Source organism: Dendrobates tinctorius, unplaced genomic scaffold (assembly GCF_039654945.1).
Source record: "Dendrobates tinctorius isolate UK_male_01 unplaced genomic scaffold, ASM3965494v1 ptg000275l, whole genome shotgun sequence".
Lineage (NCBI taxonomy): Eukaryota > Metazoa > Chordata > Amphibia > Anura > Dendrobatidae > Dendrobates > Dendrobates tinctorius.
Genome location: NW_027361942.1, coordinates 921,546 through 949,269, shown reverse-complemented (window position 1 = coordinate 949,269; position 27,724 = coordinate 921,546). Strand labels below are relative to the sequence as shown.

Sequence of the window (27,724 nt, the reverse complement as noted above, 5' to 3'; positions counted from 1 at the left end):
TTTGAGGTTCCCCAAGTAGTAGGACAGTTAAAGGCTTTGATGGAGCCTCATGTACTGAATCCACGCTGCCTGTGGAGAGACCGCCCTACAGGAGGCATTGTCCTCCAACAGCCTCTGAGCATCTTCTCCTGCGGAAACCAGGTTCTTCTGCAGATTGAGCCCAAACATCCAGCAATGTCTTCATGAGGAGGCCGCTCAGCCACCCACCTCTGGAATCCACCCACCTGAGGAGGCCGCTCAGCCACCCACCTCTGGAATCCACCCACCTGAGGAGGCCGCTCAGCCACCCACCTCTGGAATCCACCCACCTGAGGAGGCCGCTCAGCCACCCACCTCTGGAATCCACCCACCTGAGGAGGCCGCTCAGCCAGCCACCTCTGGAATCCACCCACCTGAGGAGGCCGCTCAGCCACCCACCTCTGGAATCCACCCACCTGAGGAGGCCGCTCAGCCACCCACCTCTGGAATCCACCCACCTGAGGAGGCCGCTCAGCCACCCACCTCTGGAATCCACCCACCTGAGGAGGCCGCTCAGCCAGCACCTCTGGAATCCACCCACCTGAGGAGGCCGCTCAGCCACCCACCTCTGGAAACCACCCACCTGAGGAGGCCGCTCAGCCACCCACCTCTGGAAACCACCCACCTGAGGAGGCCGCTCAGCCACCCACCTCTGGAAATCACCTACCTGAGGAAGCCGCTCAGCCACCCACCTCTGGAAACCACCCACCTGAGGAGGCCGCTCAGCCACCCACCTCTGGAAACCACCAACCTGAGGAGGCTGCTGCTGTTGGTGTATGATGCAGGCTTACCCTTCCATTCGACACCTGTGGATTCTTTGGTCTGGCTGCATTATATTGGTCTCGATGTTGTCAGGAACATCACACTGCACTTGCTCACTGAGCCACTGCGTGTGTCCTGAGTAATGATGTGTGCTCCAGACTAACAGGACCTGAAGCACATGACTGCCAAGAGGGCGGAGCCAGCCACAGGTCTCCCAGAGGAAGCAGGAGCAGGGAGAGATTGCTCCAGACTAACAGGACCTGAAGCACGTGACTGCCAAGAGTACGGAGCCAGCCACAGGTCTCCCAGAGGAAGCAGGAGCACGGAGAGATTGCTCCAGACTAACAGGACCTGAAGCACGTGACTGCTGGGGGCGTGGCCTAAGCTCCAGGGCGCTAGAAGCTGCAGGAAAACTCCATCCAGATTAACCCTAAACCCACCTAATCCCAGAAACTCTTCACACCATGACAGTTGTGTGCTCTTCCCTGCTTTCATATTTTAGGCTTCTCTGTTCCATGGGCTCAGTATGGGGCACTTATCGGGGTGCAGCCCCATCGGTGTCATTGGAGCTTATCCCCCGTTTTCTGGCCCTATGTCAGCCATATGGAATAATCTCTCCAGCTTTTTGTAGTAGTTTGTGTTGAGATTTCCTTTCACCTTATCGTAGGCCATGTTTTCTGTTGCCGGGCTGGATGTGGCACTTTACTGGTGTTACTGTAATGTCTGTAATGTCTGTCACAGCCACAAGGGTCGGTCCAGTGGACGGCACAACAAACGCCAACAACGGGATGGGAAAATGGGGGATGACGGCCCTAATAGTAGGGAACGAGGGATGGGGCACATCCTGACTCAGCCTGTGCCTATCCCTGAGCTCCCCTGACACCCTATGCGGGTCCTCGTCACCCCCTTGCCGCCGTCAAAAACTGGTCCCTAGCTGTCACCTTACCATACCCTAGCTGGCAAGGACGCTAGCATCACCACTGCAGATGGTACAAACTCAGGAGATAGTGACACAAAACTTGCCTCCAGCACCACTGCCAAGCTCCACACCGCAGAGGATACGGAAGCCGGACCCCGAACTCCAGGTGTAGCAGATACAGCGCTGACACCAGAGAGCTACACAGTCCAGGCTGGTCTACATAATGCTCCATACCCTACAGTCCGCTGATGCCTCCTGTCACTATGTAAAGGATGGTGGGAGAGGCTGACCCAGCAACTCAAAGAAACTGACATTAACCCTTGCTGGCCTGAAAGGAAAAAACAGCGTTTACATTAAAGCAGAGCTGCCACAACTCCAGTACCGGTCTAATGCTGTCCATCCATGCTCCTCTGCGGAGTACGTTGGCGCCATCTCTGTCCTTATCACTAATGTTCTAGTTGCTCGTCCTGTCCTCATTCCTGCTCTTCCCATTTTTACCTCTCATTTTGACATGTGATATCATCTGCTCTCTTGTAGTGTGACCGTGTCCTGCTACCACCGCTCTCTCCTTGTCACGCACCTCATCGTATGGATCTTGGACATCATGGGAAACACGAAGAGTAAAGTGAATCACACGGATCGGGTGGACGGGGCGGAGCTGCACCAGCAGAGAAATAATTTACATTCTCCATACCGACCTGGCACCGCTGACACCAAGAAGAAGAAGAAGACCTCCCCGCAATTCCTGGACGGAGCTAAGGTGAAGGATTTCACGGAACCTCCCTGATATGCACTTACTGCTGTGCCGCTCCTCAGTCATATCTGCCTTCATTCCACGAGTGCCAGAGGGTGAAGCCGAGACACAAACAATAGTGACTGATTGTGGAGACATCTTCTCACCTAACATCTTCCTTCAGAACAGAGATTGGTTTTATGTCCGACATTCTCTTTTTGTCTTTTTCTGCTTTACTGAATTTTTAACTTTTATTTTGCAGGTTGATGTTCTCAACTCTTGGGTGTCAAAGCACATTAAGAAGAAAGAATGTGTGGCCTTCATCCCCAGATCCTCGGGGGAGGAGTGAGTACTGAGACATTTCTGCTGGTCAAAAACGTCATTCTACTTTGGGCTTTGAATGTATATTTCATCCATATTATGTCCCCAAATCTCAGCTTCCTGGCCCATACTAACAGCCTTATAGCCAGGCGGACGTGGTGCTATCAGTACTGGCCTGGAGACCCGCTACCAGGCCCTGAACTACCTGGACCAGTGAATAAGTCTCTTGAGAGAATTCTCTATGCCTTTTACAGGACTGACCATCACTGGCCGAGTTACTTCCTCATGGTGATGGGGCGTCTTATATCTTAGAGTCATTGAGATGACGGTGACATGATAAAGTCTTCTCATCATTTACCATACTTTTCTCTCGCAGAGACATCTGTGGATGTGGTCACACCCGAGATCGGCACGTCCAGGGTTTGACAACTGATGTGACTGCAGATATCTCCTGGGATCCTCAGAGGCATGTCAGAGAATTTCCTAGTGATGCCCATGGGGATATGACTTTCATAGGAACCAATAGAACTTGGGCAAAAGTGAGTGCATAGTGGATCCAATCCCTCTGGCTCTTCAGGAGGCCATTTATTTTTGGTTAAGCTTTAGATTCCATGTGTCCACGTGCCAGATATTAATGAGCAGTAAGATATCTCCTTCTCCTCGGCTACCATAACCTGCACCTCTTCCCCTTTACAGTATGTGCGTGCCTCGTGTGACACAAAGCCAAGGGTTATGTTTGACTTGATGACCCAGCAGTGGGGGCTCAGCATGCCTAGTCTACTCATATCTGTGACAGGGGGAGCAAAGAACTTCAACATCAGCCCAAGACTGAAGAACCAGTTCAGCCGTGGCCTGGTGAAAGCTGCGCAGAGTACAGGTGAGATGGTGGCTCTTATCTATAGCTTCAGCCAAAACCTCCAACCTGGAGATCCTGGCCTCAAGGTTGAAGTGTGCTGGTCTAGATTCGGATTGTCCTGCTGATTTGTGGAGGAAACCGTGTGCGGATCATTACATAGACCAAAATGGCTTCCAAATATAGGGGTGTGTTCTGCCAGCTGAAGACACTCTGTGGGATTTCCATGAGTGTTGGACTCATTCGTCTCTATCTTCATTGGAGTGGTGCACTGGGATGAGGAGACAACTAGCGCTGTCCCTACTGGTATGGCCCCTTAGAGGCCACATTGCCAGTCACTTTGTATACCGACACTTCAAGATTATCTATCTATCTTCTGCATATCTTAGCTGCATCAGATACCAGTTATGGTCCACAGTAATGCCACAGTAGGCTTTGTCACATTTCCCCAGATTGTCTAATTGTTAGCTATGGATTCTCATCTTCTGCCTTTATGTCTGCATTTAATATTTCATAATAAGGAATATACGCAGGGACAACATTGGCTCACTGGTACTTCATGATTCTGTAACTTGGGCTCCAGGTAATTCTGCAGGGATGACATTGGCTCAGGTGGTTCTTCATGGTTTGGTTACTTGGGCTCCAGGTGTATCCACAGGGACGACAGAAATGGCCAGAGTGAGCCTCCCGGCCCCCTATAGGAGGCGTGGGCGGAGGCCATCATGACGGGGGGTTGGAGGGTTTAGTGTGAGGGAAGGGTTAATGGGGAGGGGGAGCTAAGGGGTATTTAGGTGGGGTCCGGGGTGTTCCCGCCCTCTGTTCCCGCTCTCCCAGCTCCAAGACAGACCCACATACTCACCAGGATGGCTGGAGTGGATCAGGCCCTGGACAGACTGCGGGCGGCAGCGGCGGGGCAGCCTCCGGGATGGTTGGAGGCACAAGTCGCAGGCCTGCTTCAAGGTGCATCTGTGCAGGCCGATATGAGGGAGCGGAGATCCAGGCGGGTGAGGCCTCCGGAACGGCTCTCACCCGACACCGCTCCCCGGGCCTCGCCTCGGCGCAGGAGCCCCTCCCGGGACCCTCCAGGCCACGCGACGCTCACTTCCCCTCCCAGGGCGTCGCGGCCTAGGAGGAATCATCAGGTGCGGCGAGGCCCTGCGGCGGTGTCTGGACCTTCGCCCCGGAGCAAGAGGGGGGCAGAGCCAGCACGTGTCCGGCTTCTGTCTCCATCTGCTCCTTCGGGGGGCCGCGGTGGTGCGGCCTGCCTCCACAGCTCCCATGACTTCGGCCGCCGGCAGAGTGGCGGCCTGCCCCGCGGCAGGGCCGGCTTCTTCGTCCCCCAACGGTGTGGGGGAACAGTCCTCGGCAGGGGGCGCCGCTGCACTGGCCCCGCAGCTGCGCCTGCCTCAAACGCTGTGACGACGCATCACAGCCCTGGGGCTGCAGCGGGAGTCGCAGGCAGCTCGGCGGTGTTGGCACCGGCTGCAAGAAAATTCGGGCGAAGGAGGGCGATTTCGGGCTCCCAGCTATCGTGGGGGGCCCTGGACGCGCAGGTGCAGCAAGATGGCACACCTTCAGGAGCTCCCGGCGGGGGGGGTGCCAGGAGGCATCAGACTTGGGGGTACCGCTGCCTGGTTCACTTCACACTCCAGGGGTTCAGGCCTCCCACCCTCGCTGCGGGGGTTTTCGGAGACCAGCAACGCGGCAGCGAGTCCGCCACCGGGAGTCGCGAGGCTTCAGGGGATCCAGGCTTTTCGGCTGGAGGGCACACAGCCCCCTCGCAGCCTGGTGAGTATGTGTCTATGTCCCCTGTTTGTCACCCGTTTTTATCTTCGTCAGTGGTGGAAAGGGGGCCCTTAGCGGAACCTAGTGGTGTCGGGGTGGGGGCTGGGTTGAGCAGTTCAGGGGCGGCCATGGGAGTGTGTGATATGCTGGCGGATGTGCGTAGCTTGCTGTCACGATTGGAGCGGGGTTTTGTTGGGTCGTCACCGGTAGCAGCGTGGGTCGGGTTGCAAGTTGGGGGGTTGTCTGGTCAGTGCAGTGTAGAGCCTGGCCCTCGCGCCGGCAAGCCAGTGTCGGTGCAAACCGACAGAGAGAAGGAGTGTCGTGTGCATTTGGACGATCGGGCGCATGGTGAGGTGTATGTGTGCTTCGAAGGTTCGTTGGGGCTCATTTAAAAAAAGTGAAAGAGCGAATTTGGAAGGATGAGTATGTGGAAATATTTTCGTTGCTGCCTTTGGATAAGTTTAATTTAGATAAAAGCAAAAAAGAGGATAGCAAAAAGGAGGATGAAGAAAAGCGCAGGTGGCGCCTGATTCCTCAGACGTTTGTGAATTGGCAGCAAGCTTTTGCCATTTTGGCAAGTGTTATTGGGGAAAAGGCCCCTGACAATTGCTCCGCGCTGTTTTGTTATCTGGACGCTATAGGTGAGGCTTACAGAGTGTATGGCGGTCAGGCATGGCTGAGGTATGATGAGCAATTCCGTCAGAGGAAGGCTGTGCGTCCGGCTATTCGCTGGGACCAGAAAGATATTGGTTTGTGGATGCGTGTGATAGCGCAGAATAAGTTTGGGAGCTCCTTTCATGGGGGGGCTGGAAGCACCAGCCAGGGTAGCGGCAACTCCAGCTCTACGGGTGGCGGAGGTCAAGGGCAGGCAGGAACGCACAAGGTGGGGGTGTGCTGGCAGTTTAACGACAGCCAGTCTAAGTTCGGGGCCAATTGTAAATTCAAACACCTCTGCTCTAATTGTAATGGCGCCTCACATGGAGCATCAAAGTGTTTCAAAAAAGGGAAGTCTAGAGCTGGGGTTGGGAATTCGCAAGGGGGAGTCTCCAGTGAATCTGGAAAGGATGGTTCCCTATCTAAATAGGTACCCTGATAGGGAAAGAGCGGAGTTGTTGTATTCAGGCTTTAAGGAGGGTTTTCGCATTCTGAGTCCTCCGTTTGAAATCCCGTTAGTTTTGATAAATTTGCGCTTAGCCTTGGAGCATTCCGCAGTCGTTTCTGAGAAACTCAGGAAAGAAGTTTCGTTGGGCTGCATGGTGGGCCCTTTCGCGTTCCCTCCTTTTCCAGATTTGGTGGTTTCCCCTTTGGGGGTGGTTCCGAAGAAGGAGCCGAATAAGTTTCGGCTCATTCAACATTTGTCTTACCCACGTGGAAGGTCGGTTAACGATGGTATTGATCCGGAGATTTGTTCGGTGGTATACTCTTCATTTGACGAGGCGGCGCGTTGGGTGCGGAAATGTGCTCGTGGTGCCCTTATGGCAAAGACTGATGTTGAATCCGCTTTTCGTTTACTACCGGTTCATCCTGAAAGTGTGAAGCTGCTGGGCTGTTTTTGGGAAGGCAGGTTTTTTGTAGATAGGTGTTTACCTATGGGTTGTTCGTTGTCCTGCGCATATTTCGAGGCGTTTAGTTCCTTTCTCGAGTGGGTTGTGTGCGACGTTTCCGGTTTTGACTCTGTTATTCATTATTTGGACAACTTCTTGTGTGTTGGTCCGGCGGATTCATCGTGTTGTTGCAGGATTTTGAAAGCCATTGAGTGCGTGGCGGATCGCTTCGGGGTCCCGTTGGCGCCCGGAAAAACGGAGGGTCCTAGCACGTGTTTGCGTTTTCTGGGGATCGTCATCGATACAGTTGAATGGGAGTTCAGGTTGCCTGAGGACAAGCTGGTGGATTTGCGGTCTGAAGTGGTCCGAGCACGTCGTTTGAGGAAAATATCTTTGCGCGATCTTCAGTCGCTGTTGGGGAAGCTTAACTTTGCTTGTCGGGTGATGCCGATGGGTCGAGTTTTTTCGCGTAGGCTGGCTAGCACTACTGCGGGGATTCGGGCTCCCCACCATTTTGTTAGGTTGTCGTCAGAACTCAGGGCTGATCTGGCGATCTGGGAGTCCTTTTTGGAGGAGTACAACGGTCGTTCTTTGGCAATGGCGGAGGTGGTAGGTAACGATGCATTGGATTTGTTTACGGACGCGGCTGGCAGGATCGGTTTTGGTGCCTATTTCAGAGGGCAATGGTGTGCGGCTCATTGGCCTGACACGTGGGTTTCGGCCGGTCTGGTGCGTAACATCATGTTGCTGGAGATATTTCCGATACTAGTGGCGGTGCATTTGTGGGGGCTGGATTCCAGGAACCAGCATGTGCGTTTTAATTGCGACAACATGGGCGTTGTGAGCGCTATTAATGGTCTTACCACGTCGTCCCCTCCGGTTATTCGGGTTTTACAGCAATTGGTGCTATTGTGTTTGTCTTTGAATGCCCATGTGACTGCGACACACGTGCCTGGCGTGAGGAACGAGATAGCTGACTCTCTCTCTCGTTCGCAGTGGGATCGTTTTCGTTCTTTGGCTCCGGAAGCAGAGATCGAGGGTCTAATTTGTCCGGAGGAGCTGTGGAGGGTGACTTACGAGCCGCAGAGTCACTGATTGAATCGTCACAGGCACCAAAAACTTGGGAGGCCTACCGGGTGGTGTGGCGGATGTGGGAAGAGATCCTTTCGGCCAGCCTCACCAGCGGGGCCGGGCTTGAGCAAGAGGGAATGTTGTTGTCTTGGTTGAGGCGAGGTGCGAGCGAGGGTTGGTCCCGTGCAAAGGTGACGCGCTTGTTAGCAGGTTTGTCTTTTGGTTTTCGGTTGCGCGGGTGGAGGGATTTGACAAAAACATTTTTGGTCAAACAGGCGGCAAAGGTTTCCGCCGTTTCAGTGGCGGTGGTGATTTAAGACGGCCTGTATCGTTTAATATGCTCGAACAATTGGGGCGGGTTCTGTAGTCGGTCTGTTCGGATCGATATGAGGTTGTGTTGTTTCACCTGGCCTTCTCGTTTGCATTTTTTGGGGCTTTGTGGGTTGGGGAGCTCGTGTCTCCCAATAAAGAGTCGATGGGAGGCTTATTAGCCCGGGATGTGTTATTGACCTCACAGGGGGTTGAATTCTGGCTGCGAAGGTCTAAAACGGACCAGTCTGGTAAAGGCCGGCGAGTTGTGTTGGGTGGCGTGTCCGGTTCGTTGATGTGCCCTGTTTAGTGCTTGCGGAATTTTTGGGAGCTTCGTCCCAGTTTGAGTGGTTCCTTGTTGTGCCACGCAGACAGGGGTAGTTTGTCCCGGTATCAGTTTGGCGCGGTTTTAAAAAATCCTTTCGGGGTTTGGGAATAGACGACTCCCGTTTTGCCTCTCATTCATTCAGAATAGGAGTGGCGACCGAGGCGGCGGTGTGTGGTTTAGGCCCCTCTTTAATACAGCGCATTGGTGGGTGGAGGTCCAATCGGTACCGCAGTTATGTTCGGCCTTTATTCGGAAAGGTATGGGGGAGGGGGGTTTGGTTAGTCGCGAACATGGGACGGACAGGAGTCTGAGTGGGTGGCGACAAAAAATTTATTCTGCAAGTTTGCTTTTCTGTTACTGTTGTTTTTTGTTTCAGGTGCTGAGCAGCTGCTGGTCTGAATTTTTGGGCACTCCTTCGTTTATTGGGGAGTGTTGCGAGCCAATGTCAGGAACGAAGGCAGACAGCTGGGGATTCCCAGGGCATTGGCGGTGGTGCGGTGGCTCGGTTTCAGGGGCCTGGTTTGGCGAAGGGTGTTGCCGGAGATCCACGAGTGCATCCGGTTGGATCGGGCTCCAGATATTCTTGTTATTCACGCTGGGGGTAACAATCTGGCGGTGCGGCCCTTCCGGGAGTTGGTCAGGGATATTAAGCAGGTGGTTGTGGTTGTTGTACCGGGGGGTCTGTATTGTGTGGTCTGAGATTGTGCCGCGCTGGCGGTCTATGAGATCGTTGGAGAAGGTTAATCACGCCAGGATAAAAGTTAACAGAGCGGTGTCTGCTTTCATTGTTAGGAATGGGGGAGTTGCCGTGTGGCATTTTGATTTGGAAAAGGGCGACGGTGATTTTTGGTTGGTGGATGGTATCCATTTAAATGCTGTGGGTTCCGATATTTGGGCCCTCACCCTTCAGGACGGTATAGAAAGGGCCGTCGCTTGGCGGGTTGGGGGGTCTCAGGTCGTTGAGGTGTTCAAGGCCCCCTCGTTGTGGCGGTTTTGGAGGAGGGGGGAGTCCTTGAAGTCGGTGGAAATTGGTTTTGGAGACTTGGTGTGTAGGGTCTCCTTCGTTAAAAGGTATGCTGGTCGTGATCTGGTGAAAGGTGGATGGGGAGTTTCCGTCGGAAGAGGGCGGATCTCCAAGTAGTTCGTGGACAATATCTATTGGTGTGCTGGTGCTCCCGAGTCTGTGGGGTAATGGCTGGGAGCAAATGGACGGGGGTTGTTCACAATATTTTGGACTACTTCACCATGATCTTGTGGCTTCAAGGACTTCTCCTTCCAGGGTTCAATTCATTGTACTTATGTTATTTATGATACAGTGTTTACTGTTTTTTGTTTGTTTGTATAATAAAAGGCTGCTGTGGCCATAAAAATTCCAAAGAAAATACTTGTGTCCGTGTATTAGTTGGTGGCGTTGAGGGGGTGGGGGTTTTTTTGGTCACGCAGGGGTAACGGGGAAAGGCAAGACGCTTGGTCTCCCACGAGGTAAACCACTTAACAATACCAACGTCAAGTGACTCACTGGTACTTCATGATTCTGTAACTTGGGCTCCAGGTGTATCCACAGGGACGACTGTGACTCACTGGTTCTTCATGGTTCGGTAACTTGGGCTCCAGGTAATTCTGAAGGGATGACATTTGCTCAGGTGGTTCTTCATGGTTTGGTTACTTGGGCTCCAGGTGTATACGCAGGGATGACATTGGCTCAGGTGGTTCTTCATGGTTTGGTTACTTGGGCTCCAGGTGTATACGCAGGGATGACATTGGCTCAGGTGGTTCTTCATGGTTTGGTTACTTGGGCTCCAGGTATATAGGCAGGGATGACATTGGCTCAGGTGGTTCTTCATGTTTCGGTAACTTGGGCTCCAGGTATATACGCAGGGATGACATTGGCTCAGGTGGTTCTTCATGGTTTGATAATTTGGGCTCAAGGTATATACGCAGGGAAGACATTGGCTTACTGGTTCTACATGATTTGGTAACTTAGGCTCCAGTTAAATCCACAGGGACGACATTAGCTCACAGGTTCTTCATGCTTCGATAAGTTGGGCTCTGTCCAGATTGTCCTCATGTTCCTTGGCAGACGTCTATATGTGTTTTCCCACTTAGGTGCGTGGATCATCACAGGAGGATCTCATGCTGGAGTCATGAAGCATGTGGGAGAGGCCATAAGGGACTTCAGTGGAGACCAGCAAGACTCAGAGATTGTCCTGATCGGCATTGCCACCTGGGGTATCATCCACAACAGAGAATACCTGCTGAGCGAAGCGGTGAGACCCCTGATGATTGAGACCCTCTCCACAGCTGTGACATTGATCTCCGGTCTTTAGTGATCCTCCTCACTAGTGATTGATCTCCACTGATGTTCTACAGGAAGGAGAGGTTGTGCAGTGATGGAACAGACAGGACTGGTGATGAGCGAACCCCTGGATGTTTGGGTTTTCCCGGGTCCGGCTTGACTGGACCCTATATAAGTTAATGGAGACCTCAACTTCAGGGCTGTAAAATAGTCATAGTCAGGGCTAGGGGGCTGAAAAAGGAAGAAAAATGGGGGTAAGAGCAGGAGAACTGCCCTGCAAACACATGTGGAGAGGAAAATGACTGAAAGAGGTTCTGTCACCAGACCAACCATGGTAAATTAGGAAGTGAATGATTAACATAAACATATTAATTCTGCACCCACAGAGCATGGGGCACAGCACCCCTACATTACCAGCCTACACATTTCACCCACAGAGCACGGGGCACAGCACCCCTACATTAGCAGCTTACACATTTCACCCACAGAGCACGGGGCACAGCACCCCTACATTACCAGCTTACACATTTCACCCACAGAGCACGGGGCACAGGACCCCTACATTACCAGCTTACACATTTCACCCACAGAGCACGGAGCACAGCACCCCTACATTACCAGCTTACACATTTCACCCACAGAGCACGGGGCACAGTACCCCTACATTAGCAGCTTACACATTTCACCCACAGAGCACGGGGCACAGCACCCCTACATTACCAGCTTACACATTTCACCCACAGAGCACGGGGCACAGCACCCCTACATTACCAGCTTACACATTTCACCCACAGAGCACGGAGCACAGCACCCCTACATTAGCAGCTTACACATTTCACCCACAGAGCACGGGGCACAGCACCCCTACATTACCAGCTTACACATTTCACCCACAGAGCACGGGGCACAGTACCCCTACATTACCAGCTTACACATTTCACCCACAGAGCACGGGGCACAGCACCCCTACATTACCAGCTTACACATTTCACCCACAGAGCACGGGGCACAGCACCCCTACATTACCAGCTTACACATTTCACCCACAGAGCACGGGGCACAGCACCCCTACATTACCAGCTCACACATTACACCCACAGAGCACGGGGCACAGTACCCCTACATTACCAGCATACACATTACACCCACAGAGCACGGGGCACAGCACCCCTACATTACCAGCCTACACATTACACCCACAGAGCACGGGGCACAGTACCCCTACATTACCAGCTCACACATTTCACCCACAGAGCACAGGGCACAGTACCCCTACATTAACAGCTTACACATTTCACCCACAAAGCACGGGGCACAGTACCCCTACATTACCAGCTTACACATTACACCCACAGAGCACGGGGCACAGTACCCCTACATTACCAGCTTACACATTTCACCCACAGAGCACGGGGCACAGTACCCCTTCATTACCAGCTTACACATTTCACCCACAGAGCACGGGGCACAGCACCCCTACATTACCAGCTCACACATTTCACCCACAGAGCACAGGGCACAGTACCCCTACATTACCAGCTCACACATTACACCCACAGAACACGGGGCACAGTACCCCTACATTACCAGCTCACACATTTCACCCACAGAGCACAGGGCACAGTACCCCTACATTAACAGCTTACACATTACACCCACAGAGCACGGGGCACAGCACCCCTACATTACCAGCTCACACATTTCACCCACAGAGCACAGGGCACAGTACCCCTACATTAACAGCTTACACATTTCACCCACAAAGCACGGGGCACAGTACCCCTTCATTACCAGCTTACACATTTCACCCACAGAGCACGGGGCACAGCACCCCTACATTACCAGCTCACACATTTCACCCACAGAGCACAGGGCACAGTACCCCTACATTACCAGCTCACACATTACACCCACAGAGCACGGGGTACAGTACCCCTACATTAACAGCTTACACATTTCACCCACAGAGCACGGGGCACAGCACCCCTACATTACCAGCTTACACATTACACCCACAGAGCACGGGGCACAGTACCCCTACATTAACAGCTTACACATTTCACCCACAGAGCACGGGGCACAGTACGCCTTCATTACCAGCTTACACATTTCACCCACAGAGCACGGGGCACAGTACCCCTTCATTACCAGCTCACACATTACACCCACAGAGCACGGGGCACAGTACCCCTACATTACCAGCTTACACATTTCACCCACTGAGCACGGGGCACAGTACCCCTACATTACCAGCTTACACATTACACCCACAGAGCACGGGGCACAGTACCCCTACATTACCAGCTTACACATTTCACCCACAGAGCACAGGGCACAGTACCCCTACATTACCAGCTTACACATTTCACCCACAAAGCACGGGGCACAGTACCCCTACATTAACAGCTTACACATTTCACCCACAGAGCACGGGGCACAGTACGCCTTCATTACCAGCTTACACATTTCACCCACAGAGCACGGGGCACAGTACCCCTACATTACCAGCTCACACATTACACCCACAGAGCACGGGGCACAGTACCCCTACATTACCAGCTTACACATTTCACCCACAGAGCACGGGGCACAGTACCCCTACATTACCAGCTTACACATTTCACCCACAGAGAACGGAGCACAGTACCCCTACATTACCAGCTCACACATTTCACCCACAGAGCACGGGGCACAGTACCCCTACATTAACAGCTTACACATTTCACCCACAGAGCACGGGGCACAGCACCTCTACATTACCAGCTTACACATTACACCCACAGAGCACGGGGCACAGTACCCCTACATTACCAGCTTACACATTTCACCCACAGAGCACGGAGCACAGTACCCCTACATTACCAGCTTACACATTACACCCACAGAGCACGGGGCACAGTACCCCTACATTACCAGCTTACACATTTAACCCACAGAGCACGGGGCACAGTACCCCTACATTAACAGCTTACACATTACACCCACAGAGCACGGGGCACAGTACCCCTACATTACCAGCTTACACATTTCACCCACAGAGCACGGAGCACAGCACCCCTACATTACCAGCTCACACATTTCACCCACAGAGCACGGGGCACAGTACCCCTACATTAACAGCTTACACATTTCACCCACAGAGCACGGGGCACAGTACGCCTTCATTACCAGCTTACACATTTCACCCACAGAGCACGGGGCACAGTACCCCTACATTACCAGCTTACACATTTCACCCACAGAGCACGGGGCACAGTACGCCTTCATAACCAGCTTACACATTTCACCCACAGAGCACGGGGCACAGCACCTCTACATTACCAGCTTACACATTTCACCCACAGAGCACGGAGCACAGTACCCCTTCATTACCAGCTTACACATTTCACCCACAGAGCACGGGGCACAGTACCCCTACATTACCAGCTTACACATTTCACCCACAGAGCACGGGGCACAGTACCCCTACATTACCAGCTTACACATTACACCCACAGAACACGGGGCACAGCACCCCTACATTACCAGCATACACATTTCACCCACAGAGCACGGGGCACAGCACCCCTACATTACCAGCATACACATTTCACCCACAGAGCACGGGGCACAGTACCCCTACATTACCAGCTCACACATTTCACCCACAGAGCACTGGGCACAGTACCCCTACATTAACAGCTAACACATTTCACCCACAGAGCACGGGGCACAGTACCCCTACATTACCAGCTTACACATTACACCCACAGAGCACGGGGCACAGTACCCCTTCATTACCAGCTTACACATTTCACCCACAGAGCACGGGGCACAGTACCCCTACATTACCAGCTCACACATTTCACCCACAGAGCACGGGGCACAGTACCCCTACATTAACAGCTTACACATTTCACCCACAGAGCACGGAGCACAGTACCCCTTCATTACCAGCTTACACGTTTCACCCACAGAGCACGGGGCACAGCACCCCTTCATTACCAGCTTACACATTTCACCCACAGAGCACGGAGCACAGCACCCCTACATTACCAGCTTACACATTTCACCCACAGAGCACGGGGCACAGTACCCCTACATTACCAGCTTACACATTTCACCCACAGAGCACGGGGCACAGCACCCCTACATTACCAGCTTACACATTTCACCCACAGAGCACGGGGCACAGTACCTCTACATTACCAGCTTACACATTTCACCCACAGAGCACGGGGCACAGTACCCCTACATTACCAGCTTACACATTTCACCCACAGAGCACGGAGCACAGCACCCCTACATTACCAGCCAACACATTACACCCACAGAGCACGGGGCACAGTACCCCTACATTACCAGCCTACACATTTCAACCACAGAGCACGGAGCACAGCACCCCTACATTACCAGCCAACACATTACACCCACAGAGCACGGGGCACAGTACCCCTACATTACCAGCTTACACATTTCACCCACAGAGCACGGAGAACAGCACCCCTACATTACCAGCCAACACATTACACCCACAGAGCACGTGGCACAGCACCCCTACATTACCAGCTTACACATTTCACCCACAGAGCACGTGGCACAGTACCTCTACATTACCAGCTTACACATTTCACCCACAGAGCACGGGGCACAGCACCCCTACATTACCAGCATACACATTTCACCCACAGTGCACGGGGCACAGTACCCCTACATTACCAGCCTACACATTACACCCACAGAGCACGGGGCACAGCACCCCTACATTAACAGCTTAAACATTTCACCCACAGAGCACGGGGCACAGTACCCCTACATTACCAGCTTAAACATTTCACCCACAGAGCACGGGGCACAGCACCCCTACATTAACAGCTTACACATTTCACCCACAGAGCACGTGGCACAGTACCCCTACATTACCAGCTTACACATTTCACCCACCGAGCACGGGGCACAGTACCCCTACATTACCAGCTTACACATTTCACCCACAGAGCACGGGGCACAGCACCTCTACATTACCAGCTTACACATTTCACCCACAGAGCACGGAGCACAGTACCCCTTCATTACCAGCTTACACATTTCACCCACAGAGCACGGGGCACAGTACCCCTACATTACCAGCTTACACATTTCACCCACAGAGCACGGGGCACAGTACCCCTACATTAACAGCTTACACATTTCACCCACAGAGCACGGGGCACAGCACCCCTACATTACCAGCATACACATTTCACCCACAGAGCACGGGGCACAGTACCCCTACATTACCAGCTCACACATTTCACCCACAGAGCACGGGGCACAGTACCCCTACATTAACAGCTTACACATTTCACCCACAGAGCACGGGGCACAGTACCCCTTCATTACCAGCTTACACATTTCACCCACAGAGCACGGGGCACAGCACCTCTACATTACCAGCTTACACATTTCACCCACAGAGCACGGACCACAGCACCCCTTCATTACCAGCTTACACATTTCACCCACAGAGCACGGAGCACAGCACCCCTACATTACCAGCTTACACATTTCACCCACAGAGCACGGGGCACAGTACCCCTACATTACCAGCTCACACATTTCACCCACAGAGCACGGGGCACAGTACCCCTACATTACCAGCTTACACATTTCACCCACAGAGCACGGGGCACAGCACCCCTACATTACCAGCTTACACATTACACCCACAGAGCACGGGGCACAGCACCCCTACATTACCAGCTTACACATTTCACCCACAGAGCACGGGGCACAGTACCCCTACATTACCAGCTTACACATTTCACCCACAGAGCATGGGGCACAGTACCCCTACATTACCAGCTTACACATTACACCCACAGAGCACGGGGCACAGCACCCCTACATTACCAGCTTACACATTTCACCCACAGAGCACGGGGCACAGTACCCCTACATTACCAGCTCACACATTTCACCCACAGAGCACGGGGCACAGCACCCCTACATTACCAGCTCACATTTCACCCACAGAGCACGGGGCACAGCACCCCTACATTACCAGCTTACACATTACACCCACAGAGCACGGGGCACAGCACCCCTACATTACCAGCTTACACATTTCACCCACAGAGCACGGGGCACAGTACCCCTACATTACCAGCTTACACATTTCACCCACAGAGCATGGGGCACAGTACCCCTACATTACCAGCTCACACATTTCACCCACAGAGCACGGGGCATAGTACCCCTACATTAACAGCTTACACATTTCACCCACAGAGCACGGGGCACAGTACCCCTTCTTTACCAGCTTACACATTTCACCCACAGAGCACGGGGCACAGCACCCCTACATTACCAGCTCACACATTTCACCCACAGAGCACGGGGCACAGCACCTCTACATTACCAGCTTACACATTTCACCCACAGAGCACGGAGCCCAGTACCCCTACATTACCAGCTTACACATTTCACCCACAGAGCACGGGGCACAGTACCCCTTCATTACCAGCTTACACATTTCACACACAGAGCACGGGGCACAGTACCCCTACATTACCAGCTTACACATTTCACCCACAGAGCACGGGGCACAGTACGCATTCATTACCAGCTTACACATTTCACCCACAGAGCACGGGGCACAGCACCCCTACATTACCAGCTTACACATTTCACCCACAGAGCACGGGGCACAGCACCTCTACATTACCAGCTTACACATTTCACCCACAGAGCACGGAGCACAGTACCCCTACATTACCAGCTTACACATTTCACCCACAGAGCATGGGGCACAGCACCCCTACATTACCAGCATACACATTTCACCCACAGAGCACGGGGCACAGTACCCCTTCATTACCAGCTTACACATTTCACCCACAGAGCACGGGGCACAGTACCCCTACATTACCAGCTTACACATTTCACCCACAGAGCACGGGGCACAGTACCCCTACATTAACAGCTTACACATTTCACCCACAGAGCATGGGGCACAGCACCCCTACATTACCAGCATACACATTTCACCCACAGAGCACGGGGCACAGTACCCCTACATTACCAGCTCACACATTTCACCCACAGAGCACGGGGCACAGTACCCCTACATTACCAGCTTACACATTTCACCCACAGAGCACGGGGCACAGTACCCCTACATTAACAGCTTACACATTTCACCCACAGAGCACGGGGCACAGTACCCCTTCATTACCAGCTTACACATTTCACCCACAGAGCATGGGGCACAGCACCCCTACATTACCAGCTTACACATTTCACCCACAGAGCACGTGGAAAAGTACCTCTACATTACCAGCTTACACATATCACCCACAGAGCACGGGGCACAGCACCGCTACATTACCAGCATACACATTTCACCCACAGTGCACGGGGAACAGTACCCCTACATTACCAGCCTACACATTACACCCACAGAGCACGGGGCACAGCACCCCTACATTAACAGCTTAAACATTTCACCCACAGAGCACGGGGCACAGTACCCCTACATTACCAGCCTACACATTTCACCCACAGAGCACGTGGCACAGCACCCCTACATTACCAGCTCACACATTTCACCCACAGAGCACGGGGCACAGCACCCCTACATTACCAGCTCACACATTTCACCCACAGAGCACGGGGCACAGTACCCCTACATTAACAGCTTACACATTTCACCCACAGAACACGTGGCACAGTACCCCTACATTACCAGCTTACACATTTCACCCACCGAGCACGGGGCACAGTACCCCTACATTACCAGCTTACACATTTCACCCACAGAGCACGGGGCACAGTACCCCTACATTACCAGCCTACACATTACACCCACAGAGCACGGGGCACAGTACCCCTACATTACCAGCTTACACATTACACCCACAGAGCACGGGGCACAGTACCCCTACATTACCAGCCTACACATTACACCCACAGAGCACGGGGCACAGTACCCCTACATTACCAGCTTACACATTACACCCACAGAGCACGGGGCACAGCACCCCTACATTAACAGCTTACACATTTCACCCACAGAGCACGTGGCACAGTACCCCTACATTACCAGCTTACACATTTCACCCACCGAGCACGGGGCACAGTACCCCTACATTACCAGCTTACACATTTCACCCACAGAGCACGGGGCACAGTACCCCTACATTGCCAGCTTACACATTACACCCACAGAGCATGGGGCACAGTACCCCTACATTACCAGCTTACACATTTCACCCACAGAGCACGGGGCACAGCACCCCTACATTACCAGCTTACACATTACACCCACAGAGCACGGGGCACAGTACCCCTACATTACCAGCTTAGACATTTCACCCACAGAGCAATGGGCACAGTACCCCTACATTACCAGCTTACACATTTCACCCACCGAGCACGGGGCACAGTACCCCTACATTACCAGCTTACACATTACACCCACCGAGCACGGGGCACAGTACCCCTACATTACCAGCTTACACATTACACCCACCGAGCACGGGGCACAGTACCCCTACATTACCAGCTTACACATTTCACCCACAGAGCACGGGGCACAGTACCCCTACATTACCAGCTTACACATTACACCCACAGAGCATGGGGCACAGCACCCCTACATTACCAGCCTACACATTACACCCACAGAGCACGGGGCACAGTACCCCTACATTACCAGCTTACACATTTCACCCACAGAGCACGGGGCACAGTACCCCTACATTACCAGCTTACACATTACACCCACCGAGCACGGAGCACAGTACCCCTACATTACCAGCTTACACATTACACCCACCGAGCACGGGGCACAGTACCCCTACATTACCAGCTTACACATTTCACCCACAGAGCACGGGGCACAGTACCCCTACATTACCAGCTTACACATTACACCCACAGAGCATGGGGCACAGCACCCCTACATTACCAGCCTACACATTACACCCACAGAGCACGGGGCACAGTACCCCTACATTACCAGCTTACACATTTCACCCACAGAGCACGGGGCACAGTACCCCTACATTACCAGCTTACACATTACACCCACAGAGCACGGGGCACAGTACCCCTACATTACCAGCTTACACATTACACCCACAGAGCACGGGGCACAGTACCCCTACATTACCAGCTTACACATTTCACCCACAGAGCACGGGGCACAGTACCCCTACATTACCAGCTTACACATTACACCCACAGAGCACGTGGCACAGTACCCCTACATTACCAGCTTACACATTTCACCCACCGAGCACGGGGCACAGTACCCCTACATTACCAGCTTACACATTTCACCCACAGAGCACGGGGCACAGTACCCCTACATTGCCAGCTTACACATTACACCCACAGAGCATGGGGCACAGTACCCCTACATTACCAGCTTACACATTTCACCCACAGAGCACGGGGCACAGCACCCCTACATTACCAGCTTACACATTACACCCACAGAGCACGGGGCACAGTACCCCTACATTACCAGCTTAGACATTTCACCCACAGAGCAAGGGGCACAGTACCCCTACATTACCAGCTTACACATTACACCCACCGAGCACGGGGCACAGTACCCCTACATTACCAGCTTACACATTTCACCCACAGAGCACGGGGCACAGTACCCCTACATTACCAGCTTACACATTTCACCCACAGAGCACGGGGCACAGCACCCCTACATTACCAGCTTACACATTTCACTCACAGAGCACGGGGCACAGCACCCCTACATTACCAGCTTACACATTTCACCCACAGAGCACGGGGCACAGCACCCCTACATTAACAGCTTAAACATTTCACCCACAGAACACGGGGCACAGTACCCCTACATTACCAGCTAACACATTTCACCCACAGAGCACGGGGCACAGCACCCCTACATTACCAGCTTACACATTTCACCCACAGAGCACGGGGCACAGCACCCCTACATTACCAGCATACACATTTCACCCACAGAGCACGGGGCACAGCACCCCTACATTACCAGGTTACACATTTCACCCACAGAGCACGGGGCACAGCACCCCTACATTAACAGCATACACATTTCACCCACAGAGCACGGGGCACAGCACCCCTACATTAACAGCTTAAACATTTCACCCACAGAGCACGGGGCACAGTACCCCTACATTACCAGCATACACATTTCACCCACAGAGCACGGGGCACAGCACCCCTACATTACCAGCCTACACATTTCACCCACAGAGCACGGGGCACAGCACCCGTACATTACCAGGTTACACATTTCACCCACAGAGCACGGGGCACAGCACCCCTACATTAACAGCATACACATTTCACCCACAGAGCACGGGGCACAGCACCCCTACATTAACAGCTTAAACATTTCACCCACAGAGCACGGGGCACAGTACCCCTACATTAATAGCTTACACATTTCACCCACAGAGCACGGGGCACAGCACCCCTACATTAACAGCTTACACATTACACCCACAGAGCACGGGGCACAGTACCCCTACATTAATAGCTTACACATTTCACCCACAGAGCACGGGGCACAGCACCCCTACATTAACAGCTTACACATTTCACCCACAGAGCACGGGGCACAGCACCCCTACATTAACAGCTTAAACATTTCACCCACAGAGCACGGGGCACAGCACCCCTACATTAATAGCTTACACATTTCACCCACAGAGCACGGGGCACAGCACCCCTACATTAACAGCATACACATTTCACCCACAGAGCACGGGGCACAGCACCCCTACATTAACAGCTTAAACATTTCACCCACAGAGCACGGGGCACAGCACCCCTACATTACCAGCATACACATTTCACCCACAGAGCACGTGGCACAGTACCCCTACATTACCAGCTTACACATTTCACCCACAGAGCACGGGGCACAGCACCCCTACATTACCAGCATACACATTTCACCCACAGAGCACGTGGCACAGTACCCCTACATTACCAGCTTACACATTTCACCCACAGAGCACGGGGCACAGTACCCGTACATTACCAGCCTACACATTTCACCCACAGAGCACGGGGCACAGCACCCCTACATTACCAGCTTAAACATTTCACCCACAGAGCACGGGGCACAGCACCCCTACATTACCAGCATACACATTTCACCCACAGAGCACGTGGCACAGCACCCCTACATTACCAGCTTACACATTTCACCCACAGAGCACGGGGCACAGTACCCATACATTACCAGCCAACACATTACACCCACAGAGCACGTGGCACAGCACCCCTACATTACCAGCTTACACATTTCACCCACAGAGCACGTGGCACAGTACCTCTACATTACCAGCTTACACATTTCACCCACAGAGCACGGGGCACAGCACCCCTACATTACCAGCATACACATTTCACCCACAGTGCACGGGGCACAGTACCCCTACATTACCAGCCTACACATTACACCCACAGAGCACGGGGCACAGCACCCCTACATTAACAGCTTAAACATTTCACCCACAGAGCACGGGGCACAGTACCCCTACATTACCAGCTTAAACATTTCACCCACAGAGCACGGGGCACAGTACCCCTACATTACCAGTCTACACATTTCACCCACAGAGCACGGGGCACAGCACCCCTACATTAACAGCTTACACATTTCACCCACAGAGCACGTGGCACAGTACCCCTACATTACCAGCTTACACATTTCACCCACCGAGCACGGGGCACAGTACCCCTACATTACCAGCTTACACATTTCACCCACAGAGCACGGGGCACAGCACCTCTACATTACCAGCTTACACATTTCACCCACAGAGCACGGAGCACAGTACCCCTTCATTACCAGCTTACACATTTCACCCACAGAGCACGGGGCACAGTACCCCTACATTACCAGCTTACACATTTCACCCACAGAGCACGGGGCACAGTACCCCTACATTAACAGCTTACACATTTCACCCACAGAGCACGGGGCACAGCACCCCTACATTACCAGCATACACATTTCACCCACAGAGCACGGGGCACAGTACCCCTACATTACCAGCTCACACATTTCACCCACAGAGCACGGGGCACAGTACCCCTACATTAACAGCTTACACATTTCACCCACAGAGCACGGGGCACAGTACCCCTACATTACCAGCCTACACATTACACCCACAGAGCACGGGGCACAGTACCCCTACATTACCAGCTTACACATTACACCCACAGAGCACGGGGCACAGTACCCCTACATTACCAGCCTACACATTACACCCACAGAGCACGGGGCACAGTACCCCTACATTACCAGCTTACACATTACACCCACAGAGCACGGGGCACAGCACCCCTACATTAACAGCTTACACATTTCACCCACAGAGCACGTGGCACAGTACCCCTACATTACCAGCTTACACATTTCACCCACCGAGCACGGGGCACAGTACCCCTACATTACCAGCTTACACATTTCACCCACAGAGCACGGGGCACAGTACCCCTACATTGCCAGCTTACACATTACACCCACAGAGCATGGGGCACAGTACCCCTACATTACCAGCTTACACATTTCACCCACAGAGCACGGGGCACAGCACCCCTACATTACCAGCTTACACATTACACCCACAGAGCACGGGGCACAGTACCCCTACATTACCAGCTTAGACATTTCACCCACAGAGCAATGGGCACAGTACCCCTACATTACCAGCTTACACATTTCACCCACCGAGCACGGGGCACAGTACCCCTACATTACCAGCTTACACATTACACCCACCGAGCACGGGGCACAGTACCCCTACATTACCAGCTTACACATTACACCCACCGAGCACGGGGCACAGTACCCCTACATTACCAGCTTACACATTTCACCCACAGAGCACGGGGCACAGTACCCCTACATTACCAGCTTACACATTACACCCACAGAGCATGGGGCACAGCACCCCTACATTACCAGCCTACACATTACACCCACAGAGCACGGGGCACAGTACCCCTACATTACCAGCTTACACATTTCACCCACAGAGCACGGGGCACAGTACCCCTACATTACCAGCTTACACATTACACCCACCGAGCACGGAGCACAGTACCCCTACATTACCAGCTTACACATTACACCCACCGAGCACGGGGCACAGTACCCCTACATTACCAGCTTACACATTTCACCCACAGAGCACGGGGCACAGTACCCCTACATTACCAGCTTACACATTACACCCACAGAGCATGGGGCACAGCACCCCTACATTACCAGCCTACACATTACACCCACAGAGCACGGGGCACAGTACCCCTACATTACCAGCTTACACATTTCACCCACAGAGCACGGGGCACAGTACCCCTACATTACCAGCTTACACATTACACCCACAGAGCACGGGGCACAGTACCCCTACATTACCAGCTTACACATTACACCCACAGAGCACGGGGCACAGTACCCCTACATTACCAGCTTACACATTTCACCCACAGAGCACGGGGCACAGTACCCCTACATTACCAGCTTACACATTACACCCACAGAGCACGTGGCACAGTACCCCTACATTACCAGCTTACACATTTCACCCACCGAGCACGGGGCACAGTACCCCTACATTACCAGCTTACACATTTCACCCACAGAGCACGGGGCACAGTACCCCTACATTGCCAGCTTACACATTACACCCACAGAGCATGGGGCACAGTACCCCTACATTACCAGCTTACACATTTCACCCACAGAGCACGGGGCACAGCACCCCTACATTACCAGCTTACACATTACACCCACAGAGCACGGGGCACAGTACCCCTACATTACCAGCTTAGACATTTCACCCACAGAGCAAGGGGCACAGTACCCCTACATTACCAGCTTACACATTACACCCACCGAGCACGGGGCACAGTACCCCTACATTACCAGCTTACACATTTCACCCACAGAGCACGGGGCACAGTACCCCTACATTACCAGCTTACACATTTCACCCACAGAGCACGGGGCACAGCACCCCTACATTACCAGCTTACACATTTCACTCACAGAGCACGGGGCACAGCACCCCTACATTACCAGCTTACACATTTCACCCACAGAGCACGGGGCACAGCACCCCTACATTAACAGCTTAAACATTTCACCCACAGAACACGGGGCACAGTACCCCTACATTACCAGCTAACACATTTCACCCACAGAGCACGGGGCACAGCACCCCTACATTACCAGCTTACACATTTCACCCACAGAGCACGGGGCACAGCACCCCTACATTACCAGCATACACATTTCACCCACAGAGCACGGGGCACAGCACCCCTACATTACCAGGTTACACATTTCACCCACAGAGCACGGGGCACAGCACCCCTACATTAACAGCATACACATTTCACCCACAGAGCACGGGGCACAGCACCCCTACATTAACAGCTTAAACATTTCACCCACAGAGCACGGGGCACAGTACCCCTACATTACCAGCATACACATTTCACCCACAGAGCACGGGGCACAGCACCCCTACATTACCAGCCTACACATTTCACCCACAGAGCACGGGGCACAGCACCCGTACATTACCAGGTTACACATTTCACCCACAGAGCACGGGGCACAGCACCCCTACATTAACAGCATACACATTTCACCCACAGAGCACGGGGCACAGCACCCCTACATTAACAGCTTAAACATTTCACCCACAGAGCACGGGGCACAGTACCCCTACATTAATAGCTTACACATTTCACCCACAGAGCACGGGGCACAGCACCCCTACATTAACAGCTTACACATTACACCCACAGAGCACGGGGCACAGTACCCCTACATTAATAGCTTACACATTTCACCCACAGAGCACGGGGCACAGCACCCCTACATTAACAGCTTACACATTTCACCCACAGAGCACGGGGCACAGCACCCCTACATTAACAGCTTAAACATTTCACCCACAGAGCACGGGGCACAGCACCCCTACATTAATAGCTTACACATTTCACCCACAGAGCACGGGGCACAGCACCCCTACATTAACAGCATACACATTTCACCCACAGAGCACGGGGCACAGCACCCCTACATTAACAGCTTAAACATTTCACCCACAGAGCACGGGGCACAGCACCCCTACATTACCAGCATACACATTTCACCCACAGAGCACGTGGCACAGTACCCCTACATTACCAGCTTACACATTTCACCCACAGAGCACGGGGCACAGCACCCCTACATTACCAGCATACACATTTCACCCACAGAGCACGTGGCACAGTACCCCTACATTACCAGCTTACACATTTCACCCACAGAGCACGGGGCACAGTACCCGTACATTACCAGCCTACACATTTCACCCACAGAGCACGGGGCACAGCACCCCTACATTACCAGCTTAAACATTTCACCCACAGAGCACGGGGCACAGCACCCCTACATTACCAGCATACACATTTCACCCACAGAGCACGTGGCACAGCACCCCTACATTACCAGCTTACACATTTCACCCACAGAGCACGGGGCACAGTACCCATACATTACCAGCCAACACATTACACCCACAGAGCACGTGGCACAGCACCCCTACATTACCAGCTTACACATTTCACCCACAGAGCACGTGGCACAGTACCTCTACATTACCAGCTTACACATTTCACCCACAGAGCACGGGGCACAGCACCCCTACATTACCAGCATACACATTTCACCCACAGTGCACGGGGCACAGTACCCCTACATTACCAGCCTACACATTACACCCACAGAGCACGGGGCACAGCACCCCTACATTAACAGCTTAAACATTTCACCCACAGAGCACGGGGCACAGTACCCCTACATTACCAGCTTAAACATTTCACCCACAGAGCACGGGGCACAGTACCCCTACATTACCAGTCTACACATTTCACCCACAGAGCACGGGGCACAGCACCCCTACATTAACAGCTTACACATTTCACCCACAGAGCACGTGGCACAGTACCCCTACATTACCAGCTTACACATTTCACCCACCGAGCACGGGGCACAGTACCCCTACATTACCAGCTTACACATTTCACCCACAGAGCACGGGGCACAGCACCTCTACATTACCAGCTTACACATTTCACCCACAGAGCACGGAGCACAGTACCCCTTCATTACCAGCTTACACATTTCACCCACAGAGCACGGGGCACAGTACCCCTACATTACCAGCTTACACATTTCACCCACAGAGCACGGGGCACAGTACCCCTACATTAACAGCTTACACATTTCACCCACAGAGCACGGGGCACAGCACCCCTACATTACCAGCATACACATTTCACCCACAGAGCACGGGGCACAGTACCCCTACATTACCAGCTCACACATTTCACCCACAGAGCACGGGGCACAGTACCCCTACATTAACAGCTTACACATTTCACCCACAGAGCACGGGGCACAGTACCCCTTCATTACCAGCTTACACATTTCACCCACAGAGCACGGGGCACAGCACCTCTACATTACCAGCTTACACATTTCACCCACAGAGCACGGACCACAGCACCCCTTCATTACCAGCTTACACATTTCACCCACAGAGCACGGAGCACAGCACCCCTACATTACCAGCTTACACATTTCACCCACAGAGCACGGGGCACAGTACCCCTACATTACCAGCTCACACATTTCACCCACAGAGCACGGGGCACAGTACCCCTACATTACCAGCTTACACATTTCACCCACAGAGCACGGGGCACAGCACCCCTACATTACCA

General features: G+C 53.0%; 1 protein-coding gene across 1 annotated transcript in view; it reads left to right on the top strand.

Annotated features, from left to right (window-relative positions):
- The first annotated feature begins 2,241 nt into the window (after positions 1 to 2,241).
- The window catches only part of LOC141072548 (transient receptor potential cation channel subfamily M member 2-like), a 493,704-nt gene continuing 468,221 nt past the window's right edge, over positions 2,242 to 27,724 (top strand). The window contains exons 1-5 of the mRNA XM_073559813.1: positions 2,242 to 2,459; positions 2,695 to 2,777; positions 3,130 to 3,292; positions 3,450 to 3,630; positions 10,750 to 10,910. Of these exons, the coding sequence (XP_073415914.1) occupies positions 2,304 to 2,459; positions 2,695 to 2,777; positions 3,130 to 3,292; positions 3,450 to 3,630; positions 10,750 to 10,910 (744 nt within the window). The 5' untranslated portion in view covers positions 2,242 to 2,303. The remainder of the gene's footprint in view (positions 2,460 to 2,694; positions 2,778 to 3,129; positions 3,293 to 3,449; positions 3,631 to 10,749; positions 10,911 to 27,724) is intronic.